Below are 27,143 nucleotides of genomic sequence, written 5' to 3'. Positions count from 1 at the left end.
ATTGGAGAATTGTTGCAGGTCTTTTGACGGCTCATCAACCCCAGGAGAAATCTACAATCAGGTCAGATGATTAAGAGTCTAGGGCTTATTGTAAAAAGAAAAGCAGGACTCGTGGCACCTTAGAGACTAACAAATTTATTAGAGCATAAGCTTTCGTCAGCTACAGCTCACTTCATCGGCTGCATTTGGTGGAAAAAACCTTATTTTTTATTTATTTTTATATTATTTTATAATTATTATATTTATTTATATTTTTATTTATTTATTTATTTATTTTTAAGGGCTTATTGTGTACATTATTGTACTTACCACATGGGGAGTATAGTATATACTAGTGTGTGTGTGTGTATATATATATATATATATATATATATATAATTTAAATTGACACAAAATTTTTACAAAGGATCAGATACATACATATAAAGCAAATGTGGAATCAAATTAATGTAAGATGTGAAATGCTTATGATTTTTCATAAAATATTTTACACCCCTGCATCTGATGTTTTATAGCACATACAGGCCACTGCCACATGCTTGTTCCCTGTGTTCAATAAACTGTAGCCATCAACATTGAAATTAACATACTATTTTAATGGAAATCACTTCATGAATTCTAAACTAGTCGTAAAAAGAAAAGGAGTACTTGTGGCACTTTAGAGACTAACAAATTTATTTGAGCATAAGCTTTCGTGAGCTACGGCTCACTTCATCGGATGTTGCAGAAGTGTGTTTGAAGTCAATGTGACTCAGGTAATGATGATGGCCAATTCCAGCCATCAGTACATCAGCAAAGGCCGATTCCATCTGGTCTTGTTAGGAGAAATAATAAAGCATGCACTAAGGGCACAACCCACGGTTATTGCAAAATGAGTGCAAAATCCATGTATTAAATCAGAATAGTAGTGTAAGTAGCTACATAAAATGCAGAGCAGCAGTCAATCAATGTAATACCCAGCAAGAAATACAGATTAATCATTTTGAATGGGGAAGGGTATCTTAGAGTTATCTTGTTCTTTTTGAGCTTAATCCCACTTCCATTGACTTTAATGGGAGTTGGATCAGGCCTCACTTTAGCCCTGGTTTCAACAATAATGATGCCTACATTGTGTTCACTAATTCTTATTTTAAATTTATCAATGATCCGTGTGTGCTTCTACCTGGCAGGATGTAGTTGTCAAAGGGGATTGTGCAATGTCGCTCAGATTACTTTCCACATATGGTACATCCGATGAAGTGAGCTGTAGCTCACGAAAGCTTATGCTCAAATAAAGTTGTTAGTCTCTTTGGTGCCACAAGTACTCCTTTTCTTTTCACATATGTTGTGTTTGCAGTCTTTGGACCATATCATTCCCTCTCCTTTTTGCTGTGGGATGAAAGGAATGGAAAACTTCTCTCCATCACCCTAAATTCTAATGGACGGAAGTGAACTGCAAAAACATCCTATCATTCCCCATTCCATTTAACCTCACAGAAACCTCCCTATACCACCTAGGCATCAATATTACAAAAACTAATAGGAGTAAGTAACTTGACGCACATTGGATACAATGGGACTACTCATATATGTTGTTACTCAATCCATTAGTGTTTATGAGATTGTCCATACCAGCCTCTGTTCAGGCAGAAGGCCAATTACAGATAACACTGATAAGATAAAACATACATTTCTTCTTCTTCTTCTTCTTCTTCTCGCCTTAGTCCTATCTATATGGGGTTGGCTATTCAAGTCCTTCTTCATTCCAGCCTGTCTAGAAGCAGTGCTTCATAACTCCACAGCTAATCAAATTATTTTGTATGACATCAATCCATCTAGTTCTTTTCCAACACTTCTCTTACTCTCCTACTTCTAAATGAATACCAAAAAGAAAAGGAGTACTTGTGGCACCTTAGAGACTAACGAATTTATTAGAGCATAAGCTTTCGTGAGCTACAGCTCACTTCATCCGATGAAAAGCTTATGCTCTAATAAATTTGTTAGTCTCTAAGGTTCCACAAGTACTCCTTTTCTTTTTGCGAATCCAGACTAACACGGCTGCTACTCTGAAACCTAAATTAATACCGTTTCCCATATATTCTTCCAGTCTTCTTTTCACATGCCCAAGCCATCCTGGATTCCTCAGCTTTTCTAAAATTGGTACCACCTTCACACTTCTCCTAATAAAAAAAAAAGAAAAAGAAAAAAACTAAAACTAAAATACATAAATAAGATGTGCTGGCCAGATGGCTGTATGATTATTGCTCTGCAATAAATAGGCAAGAGGCCGTTTTGAAATCTGGTCTGTTACTCCATGAGGCTGTAGGAGTTCAAAGTGCAGTGAACACAGATTGTGAATCTCTCAGAGCATCCGATGAAGTGAGCTGTAGCTCACGAAAGCTTATGCTCAAATAAATTTGTTAGTCTCTAAGGTGCCACAAGTCCTCCTTTTCTTTTTGCAAATACAGACTAACACGGCTGCTACTCTGAAACCTCTCAGAGCTTGACAGTGATCCCTCAAGCCTGTATAGAAATGGTACATATGAATTTCAGAGGAAACTCCAGCTTTCATCAGCCTATGCTCTCCGTTGTTGTGACTGTAGGAGTGAGTTATAGACTCTTATACACTGCATTATTGATGTAAGGCTGAGTGATAGGGCCTCCTATGCATTATGGGCATAAATAGTGGCTTTCGGAAATCAGATCAGAGAACTGCCTATGTGTGAAGGGGAATTGTATAGGGCTACACCTTGTATTATGGAGTGAACTCTGCTTATACCTTAGAGACTAACAAATTTATTAGAGCATAAGCTTTCGTGAGCTACAGCTCACTGTAGCTCACGAAAGCTTATGCTCTAATAAATTTGTTAGTCTCTAAGGTGCCACAAGTCCTCCTTTTCTTTTTGCGAATACAGACTAACACGGCTGCTACTCTGAAATCTGCTTATACCCTTCATTTTGGCAAGGAGGGATGTTTTGCGGAGACCTATGCCCTACAGTTTGGCAATAAAGCGAGATGTGCAGTGGGCTTTGGCCCGGGATGCTGGCCCTGTGGTGACCTATAGGGGACTATCCCCTGCACTGTGGCTAGAGGGATGAGTTCTATAGGGGCAGGTTAAGGTTGTGGAGCCCCTTAGAGCAGGGCTACTCAAAGAGGCGGTCCGCGAGCCACCGGCTGCGGGTCTGCGCGCACATTGGGGAACAAAAAACACCTGCGGGTCCCGCCCATGAGATGGCTTGAGAAGCCCGGCCGGGGGGGGGGGGGGGTCCCTTGCCTACGTCATTGCTGGGGAGATTGCTTCTACGCTCGTCCTCTATTGGAACCACGTGTCGTGCGCGCGCCCCCCGCCCACGAAGCACGTCGCCTCGCCGGAGCACGCCGGGTGGGGCGCTCTCTCCTCCCAGCTGCTCTCTATGGCCTTCCCCCCCCCGTCTTGGCGCTCTAGCTGAGCTGCGCCCATAGAGGCGCTGCGCTGCCGTTGGCCGGCTCGGCCCGAAGGGCCGCGGCGGTTTGGCGGCGGGGCATTGTGGGAAGCAGAGGGAAATATGGCGGATGGCGAGGAGCCGTAAGTAGCTCTCGCTCTCTCTCTGTCTGTCTCTGTGTGTGTGTGTGGGGTCCCCCCTCCCCTCGGGGCTCGGTGGGCCCCGGCCTCCCTCCCCCCGGGCTCGGTAGCGCGAGACTGACCCTTCTTTTATTCTCTCTCTTTTAGGGAGAAGAAAAGAAGGAGGATAGAGGAGCTGCTGGCGGATGGGTTAGTGTGGGGCCGGGCGGCGGGGCCTAGTGCGGTGGTGGGGGCCTCGGCGGGGCGGGGCGGGGCGGGTAGGGCCGGGCTGCTGGGGTAGCGTCAGGCCTGCCTGGGAGGGAGGGGGCTAGTGCGGGGGCGGCGGGGCGGGTGGCTAGTGCGAGGCTGGGGAAAGGGGGGCCGGAGGAAGTTGCTGCGGGATGGGTTAGTGCGAGGGCAGGTCGGGTGGAGCTGGCGGGTGGGTTAGTGTGGGGCCTGAGGGGGGAGGGGTGGGGCCGTTACGAGCAGGTGGGTTATTGGGCGGGGTGTCGGGATTTGGATACTGGGGCTTTGGGAGCCTGCTGGGCCTGGTGTAGTGCGCTAGGGTTGAGGGGGCAGCAGGCACAAGTTGGCGTCTGTAGAATGGGGTGGGAGGAAGCTGCTGCGGGATGGGGCACTGCGAGGCAGGCTGGCAGGAGGTGGAGCTATGGGACTGGAGGAAGCTGCTATGGGATGGGTTAGTGGGGGCTCCTGGGTGTTAAAGGGCTTGGGCACTGGATTGGAGAAGAGGAATCTCCTGCGGAGAGGGGGCTGGTGCTTGGGGTGCTGGAAGCTTGGCATGAGTATGGCCTGGCAGTGCTGGGAGAGGCTGGGCAGAGGCCTGAGGTGGTGGCTGTTTTGGCTGCTGAGAGTTAAAGATCCAGGCTACAGAAGAGCTGCCTTTGCTTATTAAAACCCCAGACTCTCTGCACCTCCCCTCACTCCCCAAGAAGTAACATGTGGGAACCCTCAAGCTGTATCCTTCCCTCTGCTTGCAACCCTCTCCCTAAAGATCACAGAACAGATGTAGCTACTTAGCCTAGGAGGTAGGCTCACAGGCATTGCATGTATATGTTTGGGATGGGGTCACAGAGGTTCTTGGGCATATTGGGTGCATGCTGATGACAGGGCTCCTTAGAAGCATGGAGCTTTGGGAACTGGGAGGGAGAAGGAAAGTGTGTGGGACCTGGGACATCATAAGGACTGTGATACAGTGCTAATTAAAATGACATTGAAAATTAAAAATGAGAAATTGAAACAGTTCATTGAAATACATTTTAAGATCCTTAATAAAAATGTAATTACACAGAGAATTGCTAATGCCAGGGTGCTGCAAAAATGAAGACTTTAAAAAGGAATAAATAACACCTCACTTCAAACAATAGATTTGGCAGGTCTCCAAAATGTCTAACTCGAAACTAAATCTTGCTGCCTACAGTTAACTGTAAATTAAGAACAATATAGTCCTCTTCTCTCTCCTCCCCCCAAAGAAAAAAGTACAGTTGGATAATGGATACATTTTAGATTCTGTGTAAAAAAGCAAAAAAATCAGCTATTAATGCCACCAAGCACAGCTCTACACTTATTTCCAGCAGAACTTTTAAATTACAGTACAAAGGATACAGATTCATGTTTGTGGTGCAAATAAAATAAGTTAAAAACATCTATGCGATTTGCATTTCTGCAGTAGCCATACATGCTAAGAACCAATGTACAACAGGAGGATCCATAGATCCAAGAGCCAGCGGAGTGTGAATTGTACTTATGGCAGAAGAAAGTGAAGCAAGTTTCAATTACAAAAGAGATTTTTGTGCTGTAGTACTTATTATTAAGCCCTTCATAAATTAGTAACTGGTGTAACTCCATAGAATTGATAGTTACCCCCCAGGGATGATGTCTAAAAATAGTCAAAATATTGACAGCTTGTGAAATATTCAGACAAATCCAGTTTGAGGGTGGGTTTTTTTAACACCTTATTTACGACAAGTTTTTGTTTCCAAATTATAGAAAGTCTTTTGCAGGGTTATAGCTTATTTTAAAAAAATGCATCAAATAAAATTACAGTGGAGTTAACCCTAGTTGGCATTTTTGTTAATGCCTTTTTAAAATGCATGGAAGGGAAACTGTTAACTCTCCACCCCTGCTAAGTGCTGAGAGCACCTAATATGCCTATCTGACTCACCTAAGCAGTCCGACAAAGGAAAGAAATACAGGAATACTTTGACATTCCTGATATTTCTAAGGAAAAGAGCTGAGAAAAAACTCTTTCAGGCATTCTTTGTACATCAGAAACCAACAACAACAACAAGAGCGCACTCACTTTTTCTTTCCAGGTCACCTTTAGCTGATTATAGGTAATTAGCCAGATTATTTTTAAGGGTATATTTGTCTTTGACTTTGGTGTGTAGTTAACAGTATTACTCTGTAGTTTCAAAAATACTTTCTAGCTGCCACAGTCCTGCCAACATTTACACATGTGCTTAACCAGAACAGGAGTAAACTTAACAGATGTGGACATGTTTTCAGGATTAGACCATAGTTTGGTTTTCTTTTAGCACAACTGATGGAAAACAAGCTGTAGAGGTATGGCATTTTCTTTACTGATTTTTGCAGCTGAATTTACTATGTTCTGTGCAGAATGGCTGTTGATGGTGGGTGTGGGGACACTGGAGACTGGGAAGGTCGCTGGAACCATGTAAAGAAGTTCCTCGAGCGATCTGGACCATTCACACACCCTGATTTCGAGCCAGGCACTCAAGTGAGAAACGTTTATTTTAAATAAAAATGTTTGTAGTGTTGTGTTGAAAACTAATGTGAACACACATTTATTGGTGTACCATCCAGCAATGCAAGATAACTAAAAATGCATGTGTGTGTTTAAAGTGAATCAATTGAATTGTATGATTTTAGAATAAAGGACAGTGTTGTAAATAGACGTCTACATTTTCACACTTCTTTGACAGCTACAAGCTTTCTCAGTAATATATGCATAAATTGTACAGTGCATGTGGGCTATTTCCTGAAGTTTTAACTGGAAAATAGTAACTTTCTACTGGTTTTAAGTAATTTTGGGTGCAGTAAGAAATTATCTCCCAGATAAACAAGGAATTAAGCTAATCATAAGTAGTCATAGTACAGTTGAACCTCAGAGTTGCAAGCACCTCGGGAATGAAGGTTGTTTGTAACTCTGAACAAAACATTCTGGTTCTTTCAAAAGTTTACAGCTGAACATTGATTTAATACAGCTTTGAAACTTTAAAATTCAGAAGAAAAAGGCTGCTTTTAGCCATCTTAATTTAAATGAAACAAGCACAGAAACAGTTTCATTACCTTGTCAAATCTTTTTTTAAAGTTTCCCTTTATTTCTTTAGTAGTTTGTTTAACACAGTAGTGTATTGTATTTGTGGGGTTTTTTGTTGTTGTTGTCGCTGCTGCTGCCTGATTGAGTACCAAATGAGATGTGTGGTTGACTGGTCAGTTCGTAACTCTGGTGTTTGTAATTCCTGAGGTTCTACTGGTATTGGGAAGGGAGGAGATTTTTAATGGGAATGAACAAAATTCAATAATTGAAGGTGGGATAACTATTTGAACTGCTGATATGAGTCCATGTGTCACACTCATATCAATTCTGATATGTATAAGCTAGCCTTGGCAATTACAAAAAATTAAAAAGTAAATAGCAAAATAAGTGAGTACTTTTGATTTATTTTGCTTTTTTCCCCACTAATTTTTGTTCCCTCCTCTCTCTATTGCTCCCCCTTTTTTCTTTATGAACAGTTTCCTAGTTCCTTTTCACCTGATCATTTCTCATTGTTTTTCCTACATTGATTTTTCACTTTATAAAAATTCTTCTCTTACCTCTTTTCTTCCTTTTCATTTTATTCTGGATTGTCAGCCTGTGCTTTTGTCATCCCTATTTTTAATGCACTCTAGCTTTATGTTAAAAAACAAAACAAAAACTTTTCTCGAGGTGTTCTTTTTAAGAGGTTTTCTGTTTTTCATTTATTTTTGTTTTTCTCTCTCCTTTTTTCAGTGCATTTCACAGTTTATTCTTGTTTGTTATCAAGAATATTTGTTTTATTCCTTTTTCTCATTAGTGTTCTGTTCCATCAGTTTCCAGTTCAAGATAAATATCTGGTGGAATAGTCCATAGAGAGCAATTATCCAATACTGCAAGTATTTCACTACCCTTTAGGCCAAAAATATTTTCTGTCTCTGAGTTTACTTTCATTTTGTATTGTGTGGCAGCAAACCTTTTCAGCGGGAGAAAGGAACTGTAATATCTTCAAATTAATTATTTTGTGTCTGACAGAGAAGATGGCGGGCACATTGCTTATTTCACAAGCAAAATAAAATAGGAAAAATGAAGGAAATATTGAAATCAGCAGACATCTTTTACTAAAGTTAGTCAAAGTATAAGAATTGTGTGGACCAAACAACTGTTAAAGTTCAAGATCAAAGAAAAGTGTTTTAGGTGCTTAGAAGTTGTAAGTTAATCATATGTTTTGTGATGCAATAGGGAAATCTTAGTTTTCTCCTATTCAACGTATTAATATCCTTTTTCATTCTTTACAGCCTCTCGACTTTTTGTTAAACACATGTAAAGTTCTAGTTATTGGAGCAGGAGGATTAGGATGTGAACTCCTGAAAAATCTGGTAATTACTTTGATTTTCCTCTTTGTTTCTTGGAATTCTACTCCTTTCCTCAGGAGATTATTCATTCACTTTGACTGTTTTTTTTTTGCTCTGTCATCTTATTCTTGTGTGCAAGTGTTTGCAAGATGGTAGCTTAAGTGTTGTCCTGCCAGTTTCTTTGCTCTGGAAAGTGCTGTAGTTTCAAGTTAATCTCAAATCAAATTCACGGTAGCAAGTGAAATAGTCAGCTGATACAAAACACTGTTTAAGTATGTTAAATAAATATTCATGGTTCAATTTAAAATCTAACTTAATTTTCTTTAGACTTTTGGAGGAACTTAAAATGACAACTGAGCATCATCCAGTGAAACAAGATGAACATGCAGCACACAGATATCCACTGTTAAATTCTCACTAGCTACTGCTGCCTAAGAACACATGCTTTTACTTTAAAAAAAATAGATTTTGATTTCTGTTTAATTAATTAGTGCTTTGAATACAGTATTATTTGAGTTAATACTTGTAATATGGCTTCTTGGTGTTCATTTTTGGATGTCAAATAATAAGTGTTTCATATGTGTGAGAATATTGAATATTATTCCTATAAGAAATGGGAGGACAAGGTTCTTCATCAGATTCTTCAGATTTTACCTATTCTGCTTGATGGTTGCTTATTTTTGAGAGGCCATGTTGCGGCCCATTATCCTTGCTGGTTTATGGGACTGAACTGAAATCTTCTTGGAACCCATAATTATGTCAGGAGGGTTGCTGTCCAGTAACACAAGGCATTTTCTTCCTCTGAGGCAGTGTGCTTGTCTCCATAGCATTTCAATTCTTTTTACTGCAATTCAGACAAGTCTTCTGTGTGATAGTGTTCGGGCACTATCATTAAACTATTGGATCAGCCCCACAATAATTTTGTAGACATTTATTGTGCTGTAGTACTATTTGTCATTACTGAGAATGGGCTGGACTAGCAACAGGATTGGGCAGATCATCAGTGGCAGAGAGATTAAGCCTGCTGAGTTGTGTCAAATAATGAGGTGATTTTGCACTTCTGGTTGTACTTCAGTATTGACTATAAGTTCTTCATGGTTATTGTCAGCTGTGATTTGAGCACAGTTATGGAAAGTCCCAATCTGCATTTATCTTAACTCAGAAATGATTGTTAAAAGTATTTAAAATTGCATTGGAGTTAACTTTCTGCCTGAACATTTCTGAACCACATAGGCGAGGGATAAGTAGATTAAGATGGTACTGCAGAGTTTACTCTTTTGCAAAGTCTGACCTTATTTAAAAAAATTCTGTCCCCTGTGGTTGTGCAGGTACCATTCATACTGTAAATCAGCATATTACCATCTTCCTTGTATTGCAGTAAGATGGGCTAAAACAAAACAACACCAGCTAAGTGTGAATGTCTCCTTCATCTTAAGTGTCCTAAATTCAAAACTTAGTTCCACCATTTCTAATGTATTTAACCCAGTTTTTCCAAATACCAGCTTTTGTAATAAGTATTTTAACCAGAAAATGACTGCACTTAAATTCAAATTTATTACTTACATAAAATGCATGTAATATACATTATAATGTATATGTCTAGTCACTTATCACATAAGCATTACAATACTAATATTTCCGATACTTTCTCATCATACTCTTGCAAAACCAATTTTAAAATGAACTGTCCCTAAAGCGTGAAGTGTTAGGCTATGTCTACACTAAAGACCTTGCAGTGGCACAGTTGTACCGCTGCAGCTGAGCCACTGTAAGGTCTCCCATGTAACTGCTCTATGCCGATGGGAGACCTCTCTTCTGTCAGTATCATTAAACCACCCCCAACAAGTGGTGGTGACTATGTTGGCGCTTCTGTCAGTAAAACTTATGTTGGTCAGGGGGTATGTTTTTCACACCCCAGATTGACAAAAGTGCTAGTGTAGACATAGCCTTAGTACTACAGAATACACCGGCTACATCTGTGACATCTTGCACTTTTTTTTAGTTAGTTTAACATTAGAATGTTTATTGCAGGAAAAAAAGTCAACCGGTTGCATGTTATTTATGTCCATTTGCCAATCTGTGTATGGAGTTGAACACATTTAGAGATTCCTTCAGTTGCTGGCTTTTTATGAACCCTTTAGCACTTGGAATGTTTTATTGAAGAGCTATAAAGATCTCACTTCCTCTTATAAGCTTCACTTTATTTCCACAGGCATTGTCTGGTTTTAGACAAATCCATGTTATTGACATGGATACGATAGATGTTTCTAATCTGAATAGGCAATTTTTGTTTCGGTAAGTAATATTTTCATCATTTAAATATTCTTAGATTTGAAAGCAAAAGGCAAATGTTTAGATTGTGTATCTGTTTAGTCCAGTAGAATGTCATCAACATTGCTTACTAGCTTTTCATATCAAGAGAATGCTCATTCTTAACTAAACCGGGGGGCCTGATTCTGTACTGCCTTGCACCTTTTATAGTGTCTTGCACCTATGCAAAGTGAATCTAAAATTCTTACTGTTCTCATTTGGTAGTGTTTTACAGCCAGGTTGAACTCCGTTTTCACAGGTTTCAATGGCTAAAAAAGATGCAAGACAGTGAGTGGAGATTAGAGTCCCTCATCTCTTAAAAGATGTTGGGTAATATATGCAAGATGATAATTACTGTAAATATTAGCCTCTATAGCAAGCATCTTAATCTTGCCTATTCACAACTTTGAATGCTTTCTTAAATATCTTATTGCAGGCATGGATAAATGTTGAATACTATTTTAAAAAGTATAAAAGTTATTGTTGGGATTTTCTTGACAGCACACTTCCAAATATCCTCTATACATAAAAGTAAATTATTAGAGCATGTCCTGTAGAAAACAGTCTTGAATTGGTTGAGGGAGAGACTAGAGTATCTAGGTAGGAAAGTCTTCCATCTGTAATTTCTATGAGGAAATCTGGTGGCTTTCCAAGATTAAAAAATAAAATAAAATCTAATCAATTGTGGCCATAGCTGGCATGGTAGAAAATATAGAAAACATTAATGCGTATAGTGCCTAGAGACTTGTAGTGAGCTTCTCAAATTAACTGTACAATTTTCTGAACAAAGTTCTAATTGAAATATTGTTAGTTGTAGTCTTGATCAATGTCTACAGCAAATTAAATGTAACAAGTCAAGTTAGCTTTTCTAAATATCTCAGGACCAAGATCTAGCCTCATGTGTTCTGATTGTTCTAGAGAGCCCAGGTAGGTGAGGTAACATCTTCTATTGGTGAGAGAGACAAGCTTTCAAGCTTACACAGATGTCTTCTTCAGGTCTGGGAAATGTACTCGGACTGCCACAGCTAAATACAAGGTGGAACAGATTGTTTTGCATAAGTAGTGAACACTTCAAGGGACCATTCGAGGTGAAGTTGCCCATTAAGACCCCTCCAGTGATGGGGGGGAAATACATTTTATTAGTTCTGTCCTCAGTTGCTCTTGGTGGGAGTTGCACATGACTAATTGAGAGTAGACTTTGACCCCAGACTTCTGGTTTAATACCTTCTTAAATTAAGCATACAAAAAAGAGTTTTCTATTGGGTACAAGTATGGTGCTTTTCTTTTTCAATTAAGCAGAATAAAGCTGTTAACAAGTAATACATAAGTATCAATTAATTCACTGATGCCTAAGATAATGGAATAAGTAATACTATAGAAGAAATTATACATATTAAAGTATTAGCTTCACAAATACCACTTTCCTTCCTAATAAAATAAAATATCCACCAGTTTTTCAAAAATTTTGTATCAGCAGCTGTTATGAAGATCTTTAAATGTGTTTAGTCTCATATCTGAAGGTTATAAGTAAAAAACATTTAACAAATTACAGGAGTACTCCTTAATAGTATCTGTTATTAGATTCTCCTACAGTAATATTTAATCGTGTATAAATCATTTGTAAGACGTGAATTCTCAAAGGTTAATGATTGCTATTAGAATCAGAATTTTAAAAGCATTTTTTTTTTCAGACCCAAAGATGTTGGACGACCTAAAGCAGAGGTTGCAGCAGAATTTCTGAACAACCGAATTCCTAATTGTGCTGTTGTACCGTATCCTTTTAGAGAAGTAATAGCCATTGAAGTTAATTGTGTTTTTAAGATTGCTGTATGTGGTCAGGCTATTTAATTTTTAAATAATCTAACTTCACTTCTTTTCATTTGTTCAAAAAATAACTTACTAATTGGACTGATGGCTTAAGTTCTTGCTCACTGTGGCATTATCTTGCAGAACAGCGGAAGTGTACATGGGCATAGAAGTAATTTTTGGTGTATGTATTGTGTTATTCCTTACAGTATGTAGTAAGAATCTGTGATAAATATAAACGTCTTCATCAACTAGAATGAAATATATCTGAAAAATGTAAAAGGAGCGTGGCCAGCATGGAACCTCCTGGGCCCACCAGTTATTTATAGATAGATAGCCATATGTGTTGTAGTTAAACCTTCTGTGGTTATATCCTTCTGCACTCTGGTCAGGGTGTGTAAAGGGACACACCTCTACCCACCACTCAGTTTCTTCTGATCTTAATAGGCAGCAAGCTGAAACTTGGCAGAATCCATTGTTACTCCCACTGGCCCCCTTTTTGGCAAGCTTAATGTTTTTATTTATTATTATAGTTTTATTTTTTTTTATTTTTATTTTAGTTTTATTATTATTAAGGTAGTTGAGGCTCTGTGTTGCTGTGGACCTTTTTAGACTATGGCTGCTCTTGGCACTGTGACCAGCACTGCACCAGCATTGACTCTTGGACCTAAAGTGATGTCATTTCTGGTGTCCAGCCTGTCTCTTTGTGCCACCTTTTTATTCACCGGTCTGATTTGTCTCGTACAGACTCTTGTCTCCTCCTCTTTTTATCTTCTTCTTTGGTTTTCAACAGGGAATTCTCCCCTGCTCCCCTTTTCCATGTATCCCTAACTGTGATCCTGGATTGATCCTGGGATCAGGGAACTCCTAATTCAACTTCATTGCTGTCTGAGGTCTTCTCCAGATTCCCTTTCTTTCACAGCTCTTCTACGTACTTAAGCTCAGATCATGTTCCTCATCACCTTCAGAGTAATATGAGGGTGAAGAGACTAGACAGCACTCTCCGGAGGGGCTGCTACTGTTGTCTTCATAGCCGATGATTTCATAGTCCAAACTTTAGTCCAAAAATTTCCAGGAATTGTGAGGCTTCTGATCACTACTTTAATATAAATATTAATAGGGTGCTATATAAAATGATACTGATACATCATTGGGTCTTTTGATTTATTGATTTTGTATTTGTTAACCTAGATTTGGTTATAATACTATAAAAGTACTAATTACCATAATATTCCTTTACTGCATATACATTCAGACATTTTAAAAAAATTCAGGATATGGATGAAACTTTCTATCGACGTAAGTAGCATTTGCAAATATACAAATTCTCCACTTGTGCTTTGGGAAAGCACTGTAGTTGTTTGCCATTTTTTGGTTGAGTCAGTTGAGGGGTTCGCTTTTTAATTGTTTCTTTCAAGTGAGCAGAAAATACTATTCACTAAAAGCCAGAACTTTTAAAGTGAAACTTTCTTATAAACTACATAGCACAGTTAACTTAACTTTATTCCTGTTGCGTAAATAAAATATATTGATTATTTAAAGGAAAACGCATTGAAATTTTAAATAACATTTTTTTCTTCTAGAATTTCATATTATTGTATGTGGTCTGGACTCTATAATTGCAAGAAGATGGATAAATGGCATGCTGGTAAAGACTTTATTTTAATCTTTCTAAAGTTAATCATTATCATTTGAGTATAGATAGTGAAATGTAAACAGCTTTGTGCAACATATAGCAGTAGTATGGAACAAATGGTGTTAAAATAAAATTGTGAAACTGGTTAAGATAATAGTAAAGACGTACATTTTCCGTTATTTCATATTTGAGTATATTTTTTTATTTTGATGCAAGATGTTAAATCTCTAACTCCTTGTGGATCATGATGAAATGTATACCATTCTATTACATTTTGTGAAAAACGTCGGCTTACATGTAAACGATGAATGGATTTTAATGCCACTAAAACCAGTTCATCCTTTTTTCTCGAGTGTCTTACATGTCATGAGTTCCAGTTCCTGCTGGACAGCTATGTGCATCTCAAATCCACAAGTATAATTGGCACTAGTTTGGTCCTTTTTTTGCATTCTGAAGGGCCATGGATTAAATGAGCATAGAGACTTAGCTCTCTCTTTTCACACCTAAAACTGGTCCATCTAGGCCAGCGTTGAGATACAGTGACTGGCAGCATGGAGAAGTTTTCCTTGCTTCTGCCTGTGCTAATGTGCTCTGTGAATAAACAGAGTTCTGTCTTTTGGGCTGTCAATCCAATATCTTTAGTGATCATTACGTTTACTTCAAAACAAATAAGTAAAAGCAGGATCTAATTTTAAACTAATATAAATAAGGGAATTCAGGTTAAACTGTTTTTCCATTACTACTGACCACTTTATTCCTTGCTGTTGGTGTTTGTTCATTGCCTCAGTGGGATGAATTAAAGATAGAGATGCCTCTGTTTCTTTGAATTTTCTTGCTCCTGTGAGTTTTTTGTATTGTATTACTTTGGATTTTATTCTTAAATTCTTTAAAAACAAAACAAAAAATTTCTGACACTTTATTTTGGGGACTATGCACTTAATAGTACATGAATGAGACAACTGTGATTTTTTCCAATGGCTTTCTAGTGGTACCAGGTAAAAATAATATATTAAGGGCACATCCTGCTCTTTGTAAACATGAGTAATCACAGAAGTTGTGTACAGCAAGCAGGATTTGGTCCCCAAAAGCTAATTCTTTGTTAGTATGGGGCTTCCTTGAGTTAAGATAATGCCTTTGAGGCAGCAAGGTCTAGTGGACTTGAGCATGGGACTGGGAACCAAGGTTTCCTAAATTTAAGTCCTATCTCTACCACTGATTTGTTGTGTAACATTTTGATAACTCACTTAATCTCTCCAGACCTCAGAACAAATTATGGCACTTGGCATATGCATAACTGTGTGTCTGCAGCCACACCCCTTAGAATTTGGCAAGCTATCCCGTATGAGTCTAATTGCACCATCTTCAGTACATTATATGAGCCTTTAACAGCACCATTTCATTACCTGTGTAAACCTGAGATATCTACAGCTGCACTAGTTTATCAGTCCTCCCAACACAATTCCACAGTGCTCTTGCTCATCCTTCAGTGATCTCTCTAGACAAGGACTCCTTGGCATTTGTGTCCCATTCTCAGTGCATACCATGGCAATCCTACATGAAGTTTTATACCTGTATATAATGCTCTACGTTCACCTGCCATAGGAAAACACTTACCTTGTAATCATTCACTTCTTTGCAATCACTATGTTCTTGTACTAGCTATCTTCTGCATTTGGTTTGGAAATTCCTTCAGCAACAGTTTCCCTATGATTGTGCGGCTTGCTGGTCTGAGCCAAATGTGTTAGGGCTGCTCTCAATATCTGGAGTGATGAGGGGATCCATTCTGAGCAGATTCTCATTCCAGGACACTTTTGTTTATGCCACATGTCATAGCATCTGGTCAAGCTTAGAATAAGGCATAATGCAAAGCAGTACTGGGATAAAATTAAGAACGTGAAAGTGTGGTTCATTTGGATCAAGAACAACACACGAATGTCTATCGAAGGAAGGCAAACCTTTCCCTGTCTATAACATGTTAAAACATAGTCTTGGGCCCAAGGCATTCACTGAGCCTCCCATGTCATTGGACAACGGAGCAGCATCCTGGTGGGGCAGGAGAAGTGAATTGATAAGCAGAAATTGGACTGGCAGGTCATGAACCTGGACTTTATGGATCTGCTGTTGTAGATCTCAGTTAAGTGTTGGAATAGAGGAAGGAGCAGACTCTCCAGGTAAGGTGTAGTGTTTGTTTATAACTTAACTGTATGCTTGAGTTGAGAGAAATGTGGTCCATATGTTAGTGATTCATCGCTGTTTTTGTGTGGATGGATGCTGCGGCCATTAAGGCTGGAAGTCTTCACTCTTTCCACATCCATGGGGAGCAAGTGAGAATAGTATTGAGCCCTTCCTACGAGTGCTGTTTGGTCAAAAGACTGATATTTTTCTTCCCTTTCTCCCCCCAAAATACGATGGCGCATGCTGCCCTTCACAGTCTCCTCGCCCCACCGTCATTCTTGTAGCCAAATCCTGCCTTTGCCAGAACCCTCTTTTTGCTCTTTCTGCTGGTAGAGAGACAAGTTTGTTGAGGCAATATCTTTTATTGGACCAAGTATTTGGTTTAATAAGATATTACCTCACCTACCTTGTCTCTCTAATATCCTGGGACCAACATGGCTACAACAACTCCAACTTATGTTGTCATATTGCATAGAAGTTCCAGTGATCCCATGCTTCCCCTTGAGTACTGTGCCCCGTATAATAGCACTAAAATATAATGAAAAAAATATTAAAGTGAAAGTTTCAAACACCCATTGATGGTATTAAAGCCAAATCCACTTACTCTATCTTGTAGCTAGTAGACATCATGACCTGAGTGGATCAGTCTAATACCTGTCCAATAGGACCAGATTATGTAAATAATGCTGATAGACTGTAGCTAAAACAGTTTTCTCCAATCTCTGGATGTTAGAGTAGTAAAATACTCTGTTGTTCACTCCTGTAGCTCAGCAATGAGATTGTTAGCAAACTGGCCTTCCATGACTCCTCCCTAAACTAGGGTCTCGCCACTGATGATCAACTTGAAAAACTAATTCACGTTTTATTGAGGTAACCTAGGAACTTTGATTTCAGGAAATACAGAACCACAGTGTTCACCAGTGGATTTAACAGTAAATGTGTGTAAGACCCCATGCTAAATTGAATACCCCCTTATTCTCCTCACAAAAGTGGCAAAAGTTACCTCTATTCTTGAAAAAAGGACACTTGCTTCAAATTTTAGTTCTCCCTATTTTAGTGGTGGGCAGCTGCCAGTGAGACAGATTAAGAGAAATTAAATATCCCTGTTAACCCTGTTGTTTTTCATTTCTTTTTCAAAAGTTGCTATTAGAAAGTGGAGGAGACAGCATACGTTAGCAAGAACAAAGGAGTGTAATGTTAAGATCAGCTCAACAACTGTTATAAGAAGAGATCAAGGATTGATAGCTTCTCTGAGTTACAGAGGGAGCCTGATTGCTGGAGCCAAAGAAGAGGAGATGACAGAAGAAGTGAGCTTGACAAATTTAGCTGTTTATTGAGAAGAGCTTAGAGTGTGAAATCTGACAGTGTAGGAGGAGAAGGATCAGAAACTGCAAAACTATATGGAACATGATAAGGAAATAAACTGGCTGGAAATAGAGCAACATTCCATGGCAGATGATGGGGAATAGGGTGAGCCTTTTTTAAAAAAATGAATGCCTGACATTCTCAGCCTGACTGTGTCTACCGCCAGGCTTATTCTAGCAGATACCCCTCTAGCAGTGATGCTTCATGAGTGTTCCTGCTGCCCTGGAATACCTACTCTCAGTTTCTCACTTCCTGGCTTGCCTTCCAACAGGACGGTGGTGACAGCCTAGACCTCAGCAAATTTCCAGCATCACCATCTGTAGTTCTACTACCTGCCCACTTTCTTCTTCCCACCCCTTATTTGTTGTTTTGATCTCTGATTTTGGGCACTGTGCAAACACATGGTGGCTGTCTTTGCCCTTGCACATGTTCAGTTGTTTATAGTTGAATAAAACTTGTTTTAAAATATATATTGTGTGAGATGACTTTGTTTCATGTACAAGTGATTTAGTGGAGTTATATCCCCTCTCAAGCTCACCATCGAAAAGCATTGATTAACTGTTACTAGTGTAAGAAGTAAATTGACTGTGATTATAACTATCATCATTGTCATTCCCATTTGCTTCACTTGCAGAATACTAGCAGAGGGCATCCCTAATATTAGCATGTTGCTTACTGGCAGCTTTGTGATATCCTTAACCAAAGCATCTGGGTCTGGCTGGTGCAATGCCAAATCTGCATCTGCCTGCTCTATCCACTCACTAATGAACATTTCCTGTTTGCTTTCATAAAGGCAAAATAAGTGAGCAGATGACCTATTCGGTAGCAGTGTAATGTCTCTTCCAGAGGTGTCTCCATCTTGCCTTAAGGCTGCAGCCGTTCTGGCTTTGCTGAACCAAGTAGTTGAAGTAACACCTGTCACTATGTAGTAATCAAGGTAAACTTTCATAAGATAGCCACGCTCTCCCCCAGGATCACAATTGGGGCAGACACAATTTTTGTCTATGGCGTAGGGCAAAAAGACTGCATTTTTGTATGTTCCAGAGCAGTCTAGAATTCTTGAAAATTAGCTCAGTCATGTACTTTGTCAGGCCAGCCTAACGCTGAACAGTATGTTTGTATGATCCACCAGGGCTTGTGTTACCGTGAGGTCAGTAGCTTTTTTCACTCAATATCCTCTTATGTTGCTTGAGTGGACACAGAATGGTGCCATCTATAGCTCTAATGCAGTTGGTGGAAAGCTATCTCAGGAAATCTAATTTTGGGGACACTTATTTTGATCACATTCCCCTGTAAAACTTATCTTTTGTGGTACACACCTTCAGCACAAAGGCCCCCTTTTATGGACTTTCCAAATCCCCCATGGGTCTCAGTGAGCAGTGGTTGCCCACAGATGCCAACTTTCACAAGGAAAGTGGATTTCTCTTTGAGTGGATTGGAACTTGTGTGTTGGTATGAGCTCCAGTGAGAGAGAGAGAGAGAGAGAGAGAGACACACACACACACACACACACACACACACACACACACACAGAGTCTCCTTCATTAAAGATGTTCTAGCCACTGTTCCTCATTGCTGGTTTTTTGCACAACCCTGTTTCACAAGTGATTGGACATGTCATGGTCCAAAAATACTTCAGTCAATAAAAGATGGCAGCCACCTGAGCTAGGCATGAATGTGGATGCAATGTCCTGAGAAAGCCAAGGATTCTTGTTCAAATGTCTGAAACTGATTTTTCCAGCAGCAGAATGTAATATAGCATTACGAATACCACTCCAGAAAATGTCCATGTTGTCTGAGAGGATACCGAGATTATATATGTGATCCTTGCATGTATTTCACGGCTTCATTAGGATCCTTGAGTAGATGTTGGACATTGTACTGTTGATGGATGTTTGGCTTGTGGGGAGTTTGAAAATAGGGAGCTGAGCAAAAGCTAGTCAATTGATAAAATTGCATTATGTGGATTTGCAGTGTATTCTAGATATCTGCAAAATAGACTTTTAAGCAGAGTGTGGTTCCTTGTAAACAAAGGTGACAAAACTGGAACTGCTGTAGGTGAAAGCCTGTTTGTGTTCATAGTTGTAGCCCTTTTCTTTATTAAACACCACTTGCTTAAAAAGGCCTGTGATTCTATGGATCTTGACAGTAACGGAGGAAATTAAGTGTGTGAGCAGACTATACCTACTTTATCAAAGCAGATTCAGTTGTGAACACACACTGAACTATCTCAGAAATAAACTACTAGAAATGTTTAGCTGTTATGTTTAACCTTGAAATGGCTCAGTTACCTACCATACATAAGCTTTCTATGTCTGTTTCCTCAACTGTACAATAGGGTGATAAATTATGTACCTACCTCCACATACGTTTTGGGAGGGTGGTCTGGCTGATGTTTGTATTGCGCTTTGTAGATGTAAAGTGCTAAGTATTTAGGCATAATACAGTTTATGGGACTTATAAGGAAGGAATCTTGGTCTGCATATTCCATTGATGTCTGTACAGTATACAGTACATACTATGAAATATTTATATCTAAGCATCAATAACAGGCTAGTTTGTATTTTGGTCAGATATAATGGTGGGTGCTTTTAAAAAAAAAAAAAAAATTCTGCGGGTTTAATAACATTGCTGTTCTACTTGACTGTAGGAACAACATTCCATGAGAAATGAAATTGAGGTTTAAGTCTTATGTATCTAATAACAAATATAAAAGTGGGAGGATGTACAGATTATTATAATTACAGTACTGAATATTTCTTAGCATGTCATGTTGTATTATATCTTTAAGTAATAGATGATTTAGAAGGAGCTTTTTGGATCAGGTATTTTTTATGCAACTTGTACAAACTTGTAATTTTAACAGATGTCATTTTTAAACTATGAAGATGGCATGCTGGATCCAAGTTCCATCATACCTTTGATAGATGGAGGAACAGAAGGTTTTAAAGGAAACGCTCGTGTGATTATTCCTGGAATGACAGCTTGTATTGAATGCACACTTGAACTTTATCCACCTCAGGTAACTAAAAGCATTGATTTCTTTCCCCTGTGTGTTCCTTTTCTGCCACTTATCCCTTCTCCTTCCTCTTCTCTCCCGCACAGAATATATGTTAAATCATTTTATGATCTTTCCTCATCAGATCAATTTTCCCATGTGTACTATTGCATCTATGCCCAGGCTGCCAGAACATTGTATTGAATATGTCAGGATATTGCAGTGGCCCAAGGAACATCCTTTTGGAGGTAATCAGTACACTGCATTTTATTTTATTTTTTAAAATCAATGAACTAATGTGACTTAAATAATCAAAACACTTACAGCAAAGTAAGAGATGTAAAATCATACTTTGATTCAGTAAACAGTTTGTTTTAATTTTGCACTTTATTTTACCAACAACCACTGGCCAAACTTCACTCTTGGATTAAAATCCTATGTGTCAGTTTTCAGCCTGAAGCAAATATTTTACAACTGCATTAGAAAGAAAACAATAGATTGATCATGTTGAATAAACAGTTATTGATCTCTTGTTCATCACATGTTGCTTATTCTCTTTTTTACTAATCCACAAGTGCCATCAGCAGAAAAAAGAACAGACGTGATTGTTAGAAGCCAATAATGAAACTGTCTGTTACTAACGTAAATACACAGATGTATAATTTCAGACTGAATTTGTCATGTGAATGGTTCCATTGAGAAATGCCCCTTTATTATGCTGAATAATTGTTACTGTACTGATTCATGTTATGGTAGCTTATAGTTTTCATTGCTTATTACAGTAATAGTAAATTTAGTCTGTGACAGTGGTTTACTGACTTTGAATGGTTATTTAGATTCTTTGAATTTAATACTATATCACTGTAAAGTGTATCATAATTTTTAAAACTGGCATTTATTTGCCATTCATAATAAACCCTTGAAAGCTTAAATATTTTTGCCAAACTTTTGTTTCCCCTGTGTATACCTATAAATTTGCTGCTGCGTTTGATTGCTTATGTTTGCATGCTTCTTGGGGGGGGGGTGAGTATTGAAACTATCAGGGGGTTTGAAGAGAGATGCAAATCTTGCAATGTCCATGTAATTATTTAATAAAAGAAGTAGTTCTAATATTTGGTCTACTAATCTTAACATTGCCCTTAAAAATATTATATGGTCTCAATTCTTGAGAATATGCAAGGGGTTTTTTCCCTCCAGTAACAAAACGGTACATTTAAAGTTACATTTAAAAATTAATATTGGTGAGTATGAAAATGCACATTTACGGTTAGTTAACATTAACTCTGCCCCCTGGCCACTATCCACAGAATAAACAAAAATCAGACAGTTTTATCTTCGTGTAATGCCCATCATTGAGAAGCAATCTAATGCAACTACCCGATGTTTGTTAATAGACTGATTATCATACCTTTTGTCTTTTAAGCTAAATGGTAGATATTTCTAGCTTAATAATGTTTTAATCCTGTGAGTTTCCTTTAGGGGTTTAAAAAGGCATTGAGTAAATCTCAAATATTAAATTCTCCAGAACTTGTTAGCTTTGGAGGGATGCCCCCTTCCTCTCCCCCGCCCAAGATACTGTCTCCTGGCAATTCCCCTGGAGGGAATTGGCCATATAGAATGGACTGAACTGGAGAGATTTCTCTCCAGGCTAGTAAATGGATTCCTTATCCTCCCCAGACCAGATTCACCTTACCACATAGGTTTTTTCCCCTTTCTGTTCACTCCAGCCCTCCCTGTTCTATTCTTCCCCCACCCCACAATGTAGTTCTCTGCCCATGACACCCCTATGCACCCTGTCATGGCCGTCCATGTCATGACCTTGCAGATTTTATAAATTATGCATCAGGGCTCATAAAATGTATGGAAATTAGTTTTAATAACTAAAATTATTTTGCCAACACCACTTCCAAAACCGTGCTAATTCTCACCAAGCCTAGTGAATTAAAACAAATTTAGAATTTGTAGACAAAAAAAGTAATGTTGATGAAGAGCCATTATGAATTTAGATAAATTTGTCTGTATATCTTTAATTTTCCTGTAGAGAGTGTTCCTTTGGATGGAGATGACCCTGATCATATACAATGGATTTACCAACAGTCTTTAGAAAGAGCATCACAATTCAATATTAAGGGTGTTACATACAGACTTACTCAAGGTAAGAGAGTGCAGTAGTTGGCACTTCGGTGAGTGTGTGTGTGGACAGTAACCTCTTGCAAATGGCAACAATAAATTCCAAGAAAAATACCAAGGTACTTCAATAGCATTTAGATACTACAGTGATGGACGCTATAGGAAAGTGTGTAAAGTGACTTAGTGAATAATGTGCTGCCTCAAAACAACCACAAATTTTGGGTAACATAGCCCTTTATATGGGGAAACTATTTTGGAAAAGGCTTAATGCTGTATGTTTTGTCTTTGCAGGGGTTGTTAAGCGGATCATTCCAGCTGTAGCTTCTACAAATGCAGTCATTGCAGGTACAGTAATGCTGAAAGGAAAAGCTTTGGCTTTCATTAGAAGGTTCCCAGGCATCTGAGTACAAATTTCCCTCACTTTGCCCTTTATTAGGGGTAATGAGCTTTTTCATGAGGCAGCTGTTGAAGACTGGAGGGTAAGAGTGGGTCATGAGGGATTTTCTAGTTAGTTAGTTTTTCCCTTTATTATACCATTTTCTCTACATGACTGCTACGCATGATCTTGCATAATTCTGAGTACTTTGTGACTTGAGAGTAAGCAAACATTTTGGAGGTTGCACCGCCACCTCAAAAATGTAAAGATAAAAAAGTACAGTGCAGATCTCCAAGACGGTCTCAGTTGAGTACTAAGTCCACCTATTAGTGTATAGTACTACCAGCTAAGTCTCTGAGAAACCTTTCAATCTATAGGCATTTTGATTGTGTGTTTGGATATATTTTGAGATTGAGAACAAAGCAACTGGTTTTTTTTTTCCTTTTCCAGCTGTATGCGCCACTGAAGTTTTTAAAATAGCCACAAGGTAATTTGTTTTTAATATAAATATTTTTAACAAACTTATTTGTATAAACATTAACACATTTCTCATTGCAGTGCATACATTCCTCTTAATAACTACTTGGTGTTCAATGATGTAGATGGATTATACACATATACATTTGAAGCTGAAAGAAAGGTTAGTGCTATTACAGAAGAACCTCTTGGGCTGGCTGGGTTGTTTCCTGATTTTTATAGCACCTGTTACAAAAGCAGCTGTTTACTTATTTGCTGAACTTAAAATTCAGTGTCTGTTCCCCACCACTGTAGTATCTAAATATCTCCCAAATATTTAAAAATAGAAGTAACAATATATCTAACTTCTTTCCCATGGAGTAGTAGCCTGATGAGTATACAGGATATTTTTGAGGGGAAGGTTGGCCTAGTAGATAGTGATGTTCTAGATTCATAGAGAGCAGGGTGACTATTCAGCTTTCAAGGGGAGTAAATTAAGGTCAGTTGTTGCTGATCTGGGGGTACCTCAGATATCTGGGATATGGCAAGTGTACTAGACAACCCTGGACACTGTGCTGTAACTATGGGAAGAAATCTTTCCATTGTTTCTCCAGATCCTCAGTGATCAGCAGTGTTACTGTACTGGGGCCAAGCAGTCCAGCAACAACTGCATTAGAAAGAGGAGTATTTGATAGTTGGGGTAGGCCTGGGATCCACCTATCACATCAAATTACCAATAACCATCATAAAATAAATACAAAACACTGATGCCTTATTTAAGACATATTTATATCTGTTGAGCCAAAATTTCTCAGTGAGCGGGGGAAGAAGTTCCACATGCAGGAAGGATTCTCCACCAGCTATCTGTGTTGGCATTGTTGCTGCATCAAGTGTTTAAAGTAGCAATCCCTGTTTAGAAAGGTGAGCCAGGTGACTAAATCCCTAACTCTGGCAATTGTTTTTGCTAATATAGCTGGAGGAAAACAGTAGCTGAGCCTGGAAAGCAGGCTCAAGGAAATATTAACCCTCTGACATCAAGAATCATAATTCACAGAACAAAGTACATAGCCTTAAGGACACCAACAGCAACTGTTGGCATTAAGAGGTTAGGACAACATAGTTAATTCAGTAACATACAGGATTAACCCTAAACTTTAAACCAAACAAAATACTGATTGACTGCACCTTTTTATATATATTGTTGTATGTTAGTGACTAACAACCTGATTCAGAGCCCTTTGAAGTTGATGAAAAGGTTCCCATTGACTTCACAGAATATTGGATTGGGTACTTAATCTTCACAGCAGCATTAATTTTGCTAGATCCATGCGTTTATAAATTTTGCAAATAATTGTAATAACGAAGATCTACATTTTGAATAATTACTGATACTGATATAAGTATATTTGAAAAAGTATATTAGTATAAGCTTGATTACTACACTTTTTTTTTTTTTTTTTTTGTAGGAGAATTGTCCCGCCTGCAGCCAACTCCCTCAAAATATAGAGTTCCCTCCATCAGCTAAACTGCAGGAGGTCTTGGATTATTTGACAAATAATGCTTCGTTGTAAGTGTGCAACTATTCTGATTTCTTTGATTTAGTTTTTAGAAATTTGAAGTTTGCAGCATGTTAAAATTAGATTTTTCAAACTGCATTTTATCCTGAAAGCTATCATATTTTACTTTCATGTTTTTCATACAGGCAAATGAAATCTCCAGCAATCACAGCAACTGTATATGGAGGGAATAAAACACTCTATTTACAGGTGATTAGTACCTGCTTGCTTTTGCTTAGTTAACTCATTTTCATTTGTTTGGCTTGATTTAATTTAAAAAAAAAAAGTTGGTTTATTGATGGATTGATTGATTGATTGATTTTACAGACGGTAGCTTCAATTGAAGAACGAACAAGGCCAAATCTTTCTAAGACACTGAAAGGTATTGCCTAATTGAGTCACACAGAATATCAAGACATACATATAAATCAGAGATATGATTACTGACGAGTTTTAGTGCTATTTTGTTTAATGCCTCTGTATAACAGATTGCATGTTTGCAATAATAGCACTTTAAGCAACAAATCTTTAAAATTATATATAAATTAAATAAAATTAGTATGTGACTAATTTTAGAGAGCTAGGTTTGTATCTAAGTAATTTTAAGATATGTGCAAATATGCAGATTGCTGGATTGTCATAAAATGAATGGATTTGATTGATTTTTTTTTTTTTCTGGGATTATTATTCCCCATTCCTCTCCCTTAATGGTTAAATTGGGATTTTCTTGAAGGAGGAACTGTAGGGATTACCTACCACAGAACAGGATTTTCAATGCAGTTAGCCATGGAAAGAAAAAACAAATTGCAGAAGACGGAGGGAGTAGAGAACTTTTCTCGGTTACCCTCTCCTTACATCCCCTCCACTCTTCCTGTTCTGCTGCTCTTCATTTTATATTCTCTTCTAATTCACAAACACTAATACTATAAACCTATAAGAGGGTAATAACCCACCTCCTCACTCACTAATTCCTGCAGTAGAATATGGTTAACCCCTTTACATACAGTCAGCCTTGTCCTTAAAACTATTTTGGAGATGAGCACCAACTCCTTTAATAGCATTCATTATTTGGGCAGATGTCATTAGAAAAAATATTTGAGTCAGCAAAGGATGCTATGAAACCTGCTTTTTCTTTGTTCTTGACAAATATCTTCTGCTAGTCATCTTTTTGGTTGAATTAACACTGAGGTTATTATAGCTAATGAATTACATATAACTGAATTCTGATTTTTCTTTTGTTTAAGCCTTTGTAGAACTGTAACTCAGTTGCTTTTTTATTAAGCACAGATCTATTGCATACAACCTTCTTTTCTTTTTTCCCCCCTTATTTCAGAGTTGGGGCTCGTGGATGGTCAGGAACTTGCAGTTGCTGATGTAACTACACCACAGACTATGCTGTTCAAGCTTCATTTTACTACTTAATTTAAGCCTCATTAATCTGCACATACAGTGAGAGAATTCTGCACACCATGTAAAACATGTTGTGCTCTATGTGGATGTTCAGAGTAACCTAAAATGTCCCTTTTAAGTACTAGCCTTGCTGGAAGTTAGATTATCCCAGGTGAATCACTCTTATTTTAGAACTGTCCTTAGAAGCCAATATTTGGTGGATGGTATTTGTATAAATACTCCTTAATGTACAGAACTAGATGTACAGTGATGATTTTTTTCGGTTTATGTGTTGATATTGTTAAAATAATGCCAACACTCCTTCCTACACTTGGACATTTTATGGTGGTCAAAGGAGTTGTTCTCTGCTTGCGTTTGAACACCCACATCTACAAAAGAATATCCTTTAAGGAGAACCATGATGATTTTAAATTAAATTTTAGAACCCATATACATTTGCTGAATCTTATATTAAAACCTGTGGGCAGTAGAGTAAAATAAGCATTGTATGTTTCCTCCTTTATTTAATACTCATTTTTATTGACCTGCTAAACGGATATTAAGTATTGCAAAGAGTTAATTCAATTTGTTTACAAAATATGGAAAGACAATGTAATTAAATTAAATGAACATCTGTGCATGAAAACAAAGTATTTTTCATGTTTATATTTGCAGTGGATTAGCGATTACTATGCACAGTAGTTCAGTCAAAAGTTCACTGATGTTCAGGATTGTTGAGTTATGTTTATCATTGATGCTCTCAAGGTATTTATTAATAAAAATATAAAGATAA

The 27,143-nt window shown here is 38.2% G+C and overlaps 1 protein-coding gene and 1 long non-coding RNA gene across 7 annotated transcripts; one reads left to right on the top strand and one right to left on the bottom strand.

Moving 5' to 3' along the window:
• Positions 1–41: 41 nt before the first annotated feature.
• UBA3 (ubiquitin like modifier activating enzyme 3) lies at positions 42–27,143 on the top strand. Of its 6 annotated transcripts, XM_038408499.2 has the most exons (18): positions 3,345–3,545; positions 3,690–3,731; positions 6,159–6,279; positions 8,097–8,177; positions 10,366–10,448; positions 12,155–12,235; positions 13,525–13,568; positions 13,853–13,917; positions 20,312–20,467; positions 20,589–20,691; positions 22,485–22,598; positions 22,865–22,918; positions 23,400–23,436; positions 23,508–23,589; positions 24,872–24,972; positions 25,108–25,171; positions 25,289–25,343; positions 26,295–27,143. In XM_038408499.2, exons 1-18 carry the CDS (start codon positions 3,526–3,528, stop codon positions 26,381–26,383), a joined length of 1,392 nt encoding a protein of 463 aa, XP_038264427.1. In that variant the 5' UTR covers positions 3,345–3,525; the 3' UTR covers positions 26,384–27,143. The 6 variants fall into 6 exon arrangements, with proteins under 6 accessions (XP_043375367.1, XP_038264427.1, XP_043375368.1 ...); XM_043519432.1 differs by lacking the exons at positions 3,345–3,545; positions 3,690–3,731 and adding an exon at positions 42–61; XM_043519433.1 differs by lacking the exon at positions 8,097–8,177 and having other exon boundaries at positions 3,394–3,545.
• LOC122461144 lies at positions 1,318–2,746 on the bottom strand. The gene is made up of 3 exons (XR_006282904.1): positions 2,473–2,746; positions 2,053–2,338; positions 1,318–1,851 (listed from the first exon to the last, which is right to left on the bottom strand). It is a non-coding gene; the product is annotated as an uncharacterized LOC122461144 (long non-coding RNA).

Source organism: Dermochelys coriacea, chromosome 7, assembly GCF_009764565.3.
Source record: "Dermochelys coriacea isolate rDerCor1 chromosome 7, rDerCor1.pri.v4, whole genome shotgun sequence".
In the NCBI taxonomy this organism is placed as follows: Eukaryota; Metazoa; Chordata; order Testudines; family Dermochelyidae; genus Dermochelys; species Dermochelys coriacea.
The sequence above is the reverse complement of the archived record's forward strand: the minus strand, read 5'-3'. Positions and strand labels throughout refer to the sequence as shown.